General features: G+C 48.2%; 1 protein-coding gene across 2 annotated transcripts in view; it reads right to left on the bottom strand.

The window, feature by feature from the left end:
* Positions 1–10,193: 10,193 nt before the first annotated feature.
* The window catches only part of CAPSL (calcyphosine like), a 10,891-nt gene continuing 9,247 nt past the window's right edge, over positions 10,194–11,837 (bottom strand). The window contains exons 3-4 of one of the 2 annotated variants that reach the window (XM_068117445.2): positions 10,773–10,982; positions 10,194–10,468 (exon numbers count right to left, since the gene is read on the bottom strand). In XM_068117445.2, coding sequence (XP_067973546.1) covers positions 10,367–10,468; positions 10,773–10,982 — 312 coding nt within the window. In that variant the 3' untranslated portion in view covers positions 10,194–10,366. The remainder of the gene's footprint in view (positions 10,469–10,772; positions 10,983–11,837) is intronic. The other variant, XM_068117446.2, reaches the window with a different exon arrangement.

Here is an 11,837-nt window from a genome sequence, read left to right as displayed (position 1 = left end):
GAGTCGAGAGGGCGAATGTACGGGTTGGGAATGTATGGGTCTCCCTTCCCCCGCCCGGCAACGCCGGTACTGGAGGGCGTCACAGGATCGGTGAGTCTCCAAAATCCGCTTCGTGCTGTTGCGAAGATGCAGGACGATGTCGCGATTGTTGTGCTGCTCTCCGACCATGAGAACTGCAACGTCATTGTTGACTGGCCCTCCCCTTCCCTCCCCCTTCCCCCTCCCCCCTCCGTCCTCCCCTCCCCCTCCCTTCCCCCTCCACCCTACCCCCACCCCTTTTCCCCTCCCCCTCCCTTTTCCCCCATCTTGGGGACGACTAAGAAGAAGACCTTTGTTGGTCGAAAGCTTGTCGACAATTAAAGATCGACGTCCTGAAGCTACATCCGCGTCTGATTTAATCTCCCGATTATTTATTTAATGCAAATGAGACGCCCTACTCGTACTGTGGAGTTTCTACTATTTCTCACAGTTATATATATATATATATATATATATATATATATATATATATATATATATATATATTACTTTCCATTGTGCATTCGAGAGAGAAATATTTGAATGCACGTGGTTAGATTCATGATAATAACCTTTGCGCATGCAAAGCTCAGCCCTCTCCCTGCCCTATACTGGAGATACACAATGGTCGATGGCCGAATCACCATTATTTCATGTTTTGACATCGATTAAGAATTAAACGTATTTTGTAATGTTGACCATTCTATGGTTATAAAAATATGGCACAGCAAATTTCAAGGAAATTGGGCCAGGGGGTTGGAAATGTACAAGGAACAAAGAAGGAAATGTGTCTGTCTACCACATTGCTGACGACTGGTGAATAAGTGATGAAACTGATTTGGCGGCTGATGGGGACGTCTTTTCTTAGTTGCTTTATGCATATTTATTTTGCTAGATTAGGTATTTATACAATATATATATATATATATATATATATATATATATATATATATATATATTGTTGCGGATATGAGGATTGTGTTTTTTTATTGTGTTGTATTGTATAGTAAATGGTTGTGAAATATTGCTTTATTCTGGACCCTCCTTACCTCAGTTATGTATAAAGGTCAAAGGGCATCCCATAATTAGGTCATAAACAATCACGTCAGCCAATCATAGATTTCCCCCTGGTTGATAGTTATATCTTTATTATGTGTATTAGGGTAAGGCCTTGTCTTCCATTAAGATGACACTCCATTGCACCAAGTGAAATAGAGTAGATTCCTTTCATTCCCCATTCCCACTCCCAAAAACTTTCATTGCCAAGCCTCGATTGCCAATTACATCCCCTCCAAAACCACCATTGAACATGTGCTCGGGTCGGGGAAGAAGGGCGTGCCCGCCCGTCGTCATCAAGGGCGGAGCCAGAGGGTCGCGCGACCAACCAGGGCCGAGGTGAGCACACCGATGGGCGTGTCCTGAAGGCCGGCGGCTTGATCGCCGGAGGCGCTATAAAAGCGCGCGCGCAAGGTACACCAAAGATCATCCAGGGAAGCACAAAGCCTGCTATTCGTCGCCTTGCTCGCCAAAGTTGGACCAAGCAAGAGAGTTGGGCAAGAAGCAGGCACGTTGTTCAGTTGTGTGGTTGGACCAGACGAGTCCTGGCAAAGCACGCGACGTCCACAGAGCAGCCGCAGCCACAGCAGCAACGACAGCAAATTGGGGCCTTGACGGCAGTTCCGGAGCAGGGCCGCGAAGGAACGGCGGCGGTTAAACGCGCCGATCGTGCTGCAGTACCATTGGACCTTCCTCTCCCTCCAGCCATCCACCTCCTGCCTTTCCATCCTTTTGTGTACGTGAGTTTGTTCTGTGTGTCTTGTCCATGGGTATTTAATTAAGCTTGTATAAGGTAATAATTGCACTGTGTCTCTAATTCTTCTGTATATTATTTTCTTATCTTTCCTTCTTCCTTGGTTACTTTGAGCGTGTATATAGTAGGAATAAATTTAGTAGTAGTTCCAACCTTTTTTCCGTCTTCTTCTTCTTCTTCACATCCGTGTCGCTTTTGTCTTTTCCATATTGAATATCTGTGGTGCGATCCGGCCAACGTTCGGGAATCGGGTTAGTCGGGGTAACTGTTAGGGCCATGGGGCCTCCGCTCGGCAAAACCAACATCTTATCCGCGGTCCGTAACAATATATATACACATATATATATATATATATATATATATATATGTATATATACAGTCGTGGCAAAAATATTGGCACTCTTGCACTTTTTGCAAATAATTAACCATTCCTTCCAGAAAATTGTTGAAATTAAAAAATATTTTGGTCTTCACAATTCTTTATTTCACTGTTAATATTACAGAACCTTTTAAAAAATATTACAGAAGTTTTTGATTCAAAACTTAATATATCCTTTTAAATCAGAAAATGAAAAGAAATGGCATTGACAAAATTATTGACACCCTAGAAAAATATATAAAATATTGGAGATTCTGTTGGCTCAATGGCACTGTGGGCTATCGCCACGAACGTGATGGAGGTCCCTGGTTCGAGTCCTGGGTTGAGTCAGAATTTTTTACACTAGCCCCACACAGGAATTTAATTCTTGTTTATCAAAAATTGTAGATGAGTTAATCTCCAATGCATTTCTCCATATACTTGCATACACGTATATACGCATACATATACTTACGCTCGTATCCAGGGTCTACCTAGCAGGCACGTAAGACATTGGCCATTATAAAGCTCGCAGTGTTAAGTGTGGAAAATATCTGAGGAGATTCGGTTGGCTCAATGGCGCAGTGGGCTGTCACCGCAAAAGTGATGGAGGTCCCTGGTTCGAGTCCTGGGTTGAGTCAGAATTTTTCACACCAGCCCCATGCAGGAATTCAATTCCTGTTTATTTTTAAAACAAAAAATTATATATATATATATATATATATATATATATATATATTGTTACGGACACGACTTAGATGTTGCTTGACCGAGCGGAATGGCCGCCGTGTTCGCACAGTTACTCCCCGATTAGAACCCTATCCTGCCCGATTCCACTCGACGTTGACCAAGTCGCGCTATGCTAAATCAATGAAGGAAAGGACACAACGGCTGGGATTAATGCAACGACACAAGGGGTACAGTTCTCAAGACCTCCGGAGGAGGATATAATATTGGTGATGCAGAAACGGGTAGATTACACGGTAAGAGGTAAAGCACAGAAAGATGGGCACTTAGACACAGTCTTATCTTATCCCTGACAGACCACAGACAAACGGGACAAGACTGACTTACACAGGGATTGATGGCAAGGAAGGGCAGGCAGTCGATAGCACAAGGTGCACCTTGGCTCAGGGGCAGAATCGACCCGGTCCGGTCCAGAGATGCGGGGAGGTATTGTCACGCTCGGAGGTGGCGTCCTTTCCTCTCCAAGCTGAGGCGCATCTGACGTCACCTCCCTCTCCCTGCGCATGCCCAGCGGGGAGTGACACGCCCTCGGCTCGCCGGCTCCGCCCCAGATGGAATCGGTCCGCCGCTTCCATTGGGTGCGGGGGGTTACCGGGCTCCGCCCTTGACGAGGAGCTGACAGCGAGCCCCTGCGTGGTAACCCCGTCGGAGCACATGTTCAATGGCGGCTAACCAAGCCGGAGTGAGGACGCACACTCCCCGCGCCGCCGCCGCTATTGTTGTTGTTGTTGTTGTACCATGAGGAAGAGCTGCGGGGAGGTATTGGGAGGTACTAAACTTGCTAACGGTGCCATACAATCACATTCTGGTGCAACGAAGAGTCAGAATTAATGGAAACGAGTCCTTAACTGACATAGACTAAGAATAACTAGCAAGATGTCCTATAGTTGTCTACGTGAGATGCGGTGAACCTGGATGCGACATTTAATGGGGGAAATAGGGGAAGGTCGGGGCTACAGAGTGTTGTTTACAGACAATGGGACTAGGGAATGGGGGATTGGGGATAGTTGGGAAGTATTGGGGAAATAGGGGAATATTTACAAGCGGATATGGATGGATCCAAATCCCATATCCGCAACAATATATATATATATATAATATATATATGCAGTCGTGGCCAAAAATATTGGCACCCTTGCATTTTTTTCAAATAATTAACCATTTCTTCCAGAAAATTGTTGAAAAAAAAAAAATTGGTCTCCAAAATTATTTATTTCACTATTAATATTACAGAACCTTTTTTTTGTTATATTACAGAAGTTTTTGATTCAAAACTTAATTTATCCTTTTAAATCAGAAAATATAAAGAAATAGCATTGACAAAATTATTGACACCCTGGACTTAAAATTTGGTAGCATAGCTTTTGGACAAAATAACTGCAGTCAAGTGCGTCCTATAGCCATGAATGAGCTTCCTACACCTCTCTACTGGCAGTTTAGCCCACTCTTCTTGTGCAAACTGCTCCAGTTCTCCCATATTTGAAAGGTGCCTTCTCCCAACTGCTGTTTTCGGATCTCCCTGAAATCAAGATTTTTTCGGATGTTTTCGGAGTTCCGAATGTGTAGATTAGCATGCTCTGAGTGTCGCGAAGAAGAACCCATCTCGATGTAAATAAGTAGAGCTGCCTGTCCGGGTAAGAGCGTTTGCATGTCGCCATAAGGGGCGTGGCTTTGTGCTAATTAATTACGGGCCTTAAAGATTAATTCCCCAGTGTGTAATTTGCCTCCTGTGGTCTTCCCTTCGGTTTTATTACATTCGGCCAGCCAGAAAATCGAGGGCTCAGTAAAACAAGTAAAACAAAGTCGGAACAAATGGACTCATTCGCTCACAGCGCCGCCAGGGCCGAAAGAAGCAGCATTTGCTGATCAGCACGTAAATCCCGCCTCACGACCGCCGACGTCATCCAAACATTCCCGAGCAGAGATTAGACTGCGCCCCCCCCCCCCCCCCCCGACGACGACTTTTAGACCCATCACTCGAAGGTGAAGAATCACTTTAAAATTCTAGAAGCCGGATCCAGATCTTCACCAAAATCTAATCATTTCTTCCTTGTCATACACCCAACAAGTCCACCAAATTTCGTCCGAATCCGTCCACAACATTTTGGGATATCCTGTTTACAGACAGACAGACAGACGTGAAAACATAATAGATGTTTTCTTTATTGGTAACGATAGATGGCAAAATACCATTTGGTCCATAATTTCTCTGCTGTACCCTATAACTTACATCATCCACTTCCTCCTCACCTTCTACGAGTACGTATACGTACTAACCCCAATCTTACCATGAAGTGAACCTAACTTTACATCTACATCCCTTGAACATCTGCAGCGATAGGGAACTTATAGCCATGTTGCCGCCACACAATGACCTCTTTTTGAGAGACGAGTACACCCACTCACGACGGGAGCGGAAAAAAGGGTCATTCCTTTTTGGGGTATATAGAATACAGTCGATCTATTGTCGGATCTCAAGAACATTGGGTGTGTGTTCATTTACCAAGTTTTTTGTTGAGAGATCGCCAAGTGGTTTAAGCATTTGAGCAAGCACTCGATTCAAAACCGTTAAGGAACGGCTGGCTTGGCAAGTGCTAGCTAGCTGCTTGGTAAAGGAGCACAACTCGAGCTTGTCCCTTTCAGTTTTGTATCAAACAGCAGGAACGAGTTTCAAAAGTTCGCTACAAAAATGCCACGGTAGTGGTAGAAAGGGCCATGTTATTAACTCAACATTTGTGGGGTATATAGAGTACTGTAGCGGCTACCGCTGGGTTTTCACAATCGCCTTGCACCTATCAAGGACGCGGAGCGATCACCATGCCGGGCTCGTCCAGGACGCCCGGGCCGAGCACCTCCTCCACCTCCGAACACTGTTCGGGCGCCTCAGCGAGCACGGCCTCATCGTCAACCCGGCCAAATGCCACTTTGGCACGACGGCCGTTTATTTTTTGGGCCACCACATCACCAAGAACGGGGCCGTGCCGCTGCCAACCAAGGTCGAGGCCATCACCACGTTCCCGCGTCCCCGCACCATAAAGGCCCTGCAGGAATTCCTGGGAATGGTGAATTTTTATCAGCGCTTCGTGCCCCGCGCTGCTCAACTCATGCGGCCCCTCTACGAAGCCCTCCGGGGCAAGCCGGCCAAGCATGACATCGCCTGGTCCGCAGCAATGGATGCGGCCTTCCAAAGCTCAAAGCGGGCCCTCGCCGACGCAACACTGCTCGCTCACCCGGTGCTCAACGCTCCCATCGCCCTCACCACGGATGCCTCCGACTACGCGGTGGGCGCCGTACATGAGCAATGGGTGAACGGGGTTTGGCAGCCACTCGCTTTTTTCAGCCGGCAGCTCCGGCCGAACGAGCTCAAATACAGCACGTTTGACAGGGAGCTCCTCGGTCTACACCTGGCCGTCCGCCATTTCCGCCACCTCCTGGAGGGCCGACCTTTCACGGCGTTCGTCGACCACAAGCCGTTGGTTTACGCCATGGCCAAGGTCACGGAGCCGTGGTCGGCCCGCCAACAGCGCCACCTCTCCGCCGTGTCGGAGTTTACCACGGACATCCGGCACGTCGCTGGCAAAAACAACGCCGTGGCCGACTGTCTTTCCCGGGCCAGCGCGAACGCGGTCCACCTGGGCGTGGACTTTGCGCTTATGGCGGCGGACCAAACCACCGACACCACGGTGCAAGCCCTCCGGGCGGCGGACACGGGCCTCCGCCTGGCCGACATCCCCTTCGCGGACACTGTCCTGCTCTGCGACGTCTCCCAAGGCCAGCCTCGCCCCATCGTGCCCGTCACCTGGCAACGCCGCATCTTCGCCTCCCTCCACGGCCTTTCCCACCCGGGCCGGAAAGCTTCCCAGAAGCTGGTGTCGGCGCGATTCGTCTGGCACGGCCTTCGTCGGGACGTCCACGATTGGACCAGCACCTGCACGGCCTGCCAACGGGCCAAGGTCCACCGACACACCCAGGCCCCGCTGGCACCTTTCACCGTGCCGGAACGACGTTTCGACCACGTCAACGTGGATCTGGTGGGCCCCCTCCCCCCATCACGGGGGTTCACACACCTGCTCACCATGGTGGACAGGACCACCAGGTGGCCGGAGGCCGTTCCCCTCGTCTCCACCACCACCGCCGACGTGGCGCAGGCTTTCATCGCCACCTGGGTCGCCCGCTTCGGCGCACCTGCGGACATCTCGTCAGACCGCGGACCACAGTTCACCTCCGAGCTTTGGGGCGCGGTCGCCCGCAACCTGGGGGTCAAGCTCCACCGTACTACGGCCTACCACCCCCAAGCAAACGGGTTGTGCGAGCGATTCCACCGCTCCATGAAGGCCGTGCTCATGGCCGGCTTTCAAGACGGCGGTTGGGCTGACCGGCTGCCGTGGGTCCTTTTGGGCCTCCGCACGGCCCCCAAGGAGGACTTCCAGGCATCCACCGCCGAGCTTGTCTATGGCCAGGCGCTATGCGTCCCGGGCGAATTCGTGCCCGATGCTACCAGTCCCTGGTCCGCAGCTCACCAGCGCTCGGACCTCCAGGAGGCCGCCCGACGGTTTGCCCCCGTGCCAACATCCCACCACGGTGACCCCCAGTCCTACGTCCCCCCAGCACTTCGCACAGCGGAGTATGTTTTTGTGCGTCACGACGCACATCGGGGGCCACTCCGGCCGCCGTATGACGGGCCCTTCTGGGTGCTGCGACGGGACGACAAGTCGTTCGTCATCGACATCGGCGGCAGGTCGGACCGGATTGCGGTGGACCGCCTCAAGCCGGCGCACGTGGACGTCGACCACCCACCACGGGTGGCCCTTCCGCCACGGCGAGGCCACCCCCCGTCCACGGTGCCCCCCACTCGACCGCCCACCACCACACCGGACCCCCTCCCACGACCCGCCAGGGGTCGCTTCGGCCGGGTCATCAGGACCCCCCTCAAATTGACCCTGCCGGTGCAAGTCGATTCTGGGGGGACGTGTGTAGCGGCTACCGCTGGGTTTTCACAATCGCCTTGCACCTATCAAGGACGCGGAGTGATCACCATGCCGGGCTCGTCCAGGACGCCCGGGCAGGCTCGCCCTCAACTTGCCAGGCCGCAGCCAGGACGCTGGGCCATGCCCCCTCTCGCCTTTCCTGGGCAAACGCTCCGGGATAATATGTATATATATTGCTGCCCGATAAACGGGCTTTTCAGAGTGCCTGAGTGTTTGGTTTGATTAAAGCAACTCGGATGAATTCCAGCTTTTTGTCGCGTCCATTCTTCCGATCGACGTGGGAGCCCCAGCTCCTTCAGTACCATAGATCTTCGCTCAGTTCTGCAAGTAAACTTTACTTCATGGATGTCGGGATTCCTCCAAATTTCTTCATTTAGTGTTATAAAGAGCATTAGCGACTGTTTAAAAAGCTAAGCATACGTGTTTGTGGTTTATAATATTTTTACTTCCTGTAGAAGCTGCTGCTCACACGGAAACGCCATTAAAACTATAAGCTATTTATGCACGTTACTAGTACCTGACTGCAAAGCCGCAATGAGCCGGCCAAGCCAAAGCCTCTTGCCACTATTTTACCCATCACTATCACTATGGCATCAATAGGTTAGGTAGTTGGTAGTAGGTAGGTGTAGTAGGTACCGTACCTGGTAAGACTTGGTAAAAGAGAAGAGCAGACAGTCCTCCCCAATACCTACATACAATAAATGTCACAAGAAGCTTAAGGAAGTAACTATATGATGTGCTAGCTTCGGGCCTATTTTAAGAAATTTTAACTGGGCTTAATATACGTTTTCACAGTATGTGTGTAGTCTTCTAACTTCAGTCGCTGTCAGGACTGGTTCTCTCCGGGCACTGCGGCTTCCTCCACCAGAAGTTAGCTTGCAGTAAGATCAGTGCCGACAGATCAGACGATAGCGCCATTTCAACGGCAATGTGTGACTGTCGTTAATCAAACCGTGTCGTTGGCGCTAATTCGCTGATTTAGCGCCATCGCTAAATCGCTGATCGCTAAATCGCTGATTGGTCAGCTCACAAAATTTCGCAAATTCAGTCCTAAAATGACACCATTTGCATTCTGGATGAGATGAAAATTTATAAAATTTACTTCTTGGTTAATTCGGTGAATTCTGTCTCAACTTCGGATATTTCCGGCCGTGAAAAACGATCCCCTACGGCCACGAGATTTCTAAAAAATAATTTTTCGTCAATTTTAGAATATTTGATGCCGTTTTCACCCTCCGAAACGCGTAATAAGCTTTTTTGAAATATTTTTTCAAATGCTCGAATCTCATTGGTTCCGGTGTTTGGTGACGATTTTTGTTGAAGATAACGAGGTTGGTCTTAAAGTATTTCAATTACAAATTAGAGGTGCATGAGATTATGAATCAAACAAAGACGGGTGAAACAAACTCCTATTGAACTTTTTCGCAATTTTTTTATGCATACTTCCGCATCCGGAAGATGGTGGCCTCCATTGAGTGATTTGGTTTTTGAAATATTTTTTCAAATGTTCGAATCTCATTGGTTCCGGTGTTTGGTGACGATTTTCGTTGAAGATAACCAGGCCCGTACGGGCCGAGGTTGGTCTTAAAGTATTTTAATTACAAATTAGAGGTGCATAGGATTGTGAATCAAACAAAGACGAGTGAAACAAACTCCTATTGAACTTTTTTCAATTTGTTATGCATACTTCCGCATCCGCAAGATGGAGGCCTCCATTGAGTGATTTGGTGCGTCAAAGCTTCGAAATTCTCAAGCCAAGGGATCCAGCATAATCTGGTTTTTCAACATAATACGTATGCGTTCATTCACAACACCAGCTTCGCCGGCTATCACTCCAGGAAAAACGCCTTGTGGAAGTGCGACATTATCAGTATTAATATTGTTTTGTAATAACATTAATAATACGTGATTATCATTAATTTTGTTATTCAAAGCATCTTTGGAAAAACGCCACGATAAAGCTAATTTAATATGGATATACACCTCAACACGCAACCCATTGGCGGCAATGGCAGGGAAAACCCGCTCAGGGGAGAAAACCCCCTTAGGGAGGGGGGCAAATGAATGTGCTACAACCTTCATTATGTAACCCTTGGTCATTCTGTCAAGTTTGGTTGAGATTGGATAAGTAAGGACGGAATGTATTGGTGTCAAAAATTCATCAGACAGACGGACAGACACAAATGGCGTATTTTAGTATGATAATGCTAAATCTTTTTCGTTAACCATCTATATCAAGGCAACAAAACAAGTGCAAATGTTTTTCATCTGGTTATAAGAATGGTATGTTTTATTTTTGTTTTTCATCATCATCATCATCATCATCATCATCATCATCATCATCATCATCATCATCATCCCTGAACCTGTACTGTTTACTTTTATTTGGTAGAACTGTTTACTGTTATTGATTCATCTGTGTTATTATGCACATCAGTGTTGCCCTCAAAGTCTCCAAGAATTCTTCATCATGAGCAGGAAGTAGGCGTCGTTGTCTATAGATGCTGATACACCTGAGTAGTAGTTGAGGAACTCTTCTTGGGTAACCTATAAAGAAAGATGAAGGAATAAACAAAACAAAAAGTCAACTTAACTGCCTCCTAATCCCCTTTCTGTGAACCAAAACACCCCCCCCCCCCCCCCCCCTTATTCGGTCTCTACAAGCACCTGCCCATTTTCAAGCCATCCAGGAAAGAATAAGGATTATTATTACTTAAACAGCATCAAAAATAAAATAAAAACATTTATCAACAATTTTTCCTTGTGGTAAAGGACCATCTATTTATTGCATTATGTATGCAAATATGGCGTAATTTTGATCCCTTCCCACGCGACATTAAGCCACACCCACCTTCCCATCCTTATCATATGGGGAATCAAAGTTCTGTAGAAATGAGAGGAACACCTGATCTTCGGTCCACTCTCCATTTTGATACTTTGGGTGATGCTTAGGGTTGTAGACTCCTTTTAAGTCCTCTATGGTCACCACACCATCCCCGTTTCGGTCAAACTTCCGGAATGCTAGAAACACTGATTCTTTCCTAGATGTGGACATTGGAGGCTGGGGGGAAATAAATAAATAAATGTCACAGTCAATGATTACCTGTAGCTCCAGAGAGGTGCAGTCATTACATAGATGTGGAGGAATTCTAAGGGGAAAACAGCTACATACCAAGCACTCGGCTTCCCGTTCTTCTCGACCACTTCGAAAATGCGGAAATTTCGTCTTTAATTCTGCAAATTTACACTTTTGGTTTGGCATTGTGTTACGGATTCGTCACTTCCGTCTTTGTGGTTGTCATCCACTTGAAGCATTTTTAGTTTCATGTACTATTATTGTTACAGTTTGAGTGTGAAATGGAGATAACTGTCTTCAAAGGTAAAAATAATGTCTCAGAAGGCAACGAGATGGGTGAGGGTGAAAACGGAAGAAGAAGAGGAGGCGGGCGAGCGGATTGAGTGAGATCGGGAAAGGAAGGCCGATCTGCTTTGAGGTGTCGAGCAGACGCTGGTGGACATTGGTCACGAGCGAATATTGGTTTCCCCGGGAAAGGGATTCCTGTGACAGTGTCGTTATTGCTGTGGCAAATAAACCTGCGTGACGGGTTTTGCTTTTGGTTCCGAAAGTGAATCATCGCTGGAGAGCAGGTACGTCTCCATTACCGGCCCGTCTGCCATTTCACCTCGCACCAGCCATTTCACCTCGCACCAGCCATTCGCCTGGTTCTCGTGTTTGTCGCAGATTTCGCGGTTCTTCGCGGTTCTCCGCTTGGGAGCCGCTGATCGTTCATGTCAGCGTCATTGTCTGGTGAACCGAAGGTGAATTCCCAGTCGCCTTTTGGGTGAACTTTTACCGGACCGACGTCGGCCCGACACCTCACCAAGCAGCTCGTCTGCAGCGTTGACTGTTAGCCGT

The sequence above is a fragment of the Myxine glutinosa genome, chromosome 5, assembly GCF_964187855.1.
Source record: "Myxine glutinosa chromosome 5, kmMyxGlut1.1, whole genome shotgun sequence".
NCBI lineage: Eukaryota > Metazoa > Chordata > Myxini > Myxiniformes > Myxinidae > Myxine > Myxine glutinosa.
The sequence above is the reverse complement of the archived record's forward strand: the minus strand, read 5'-3'. Positions and strand labels throughout refer to the sequence as shown.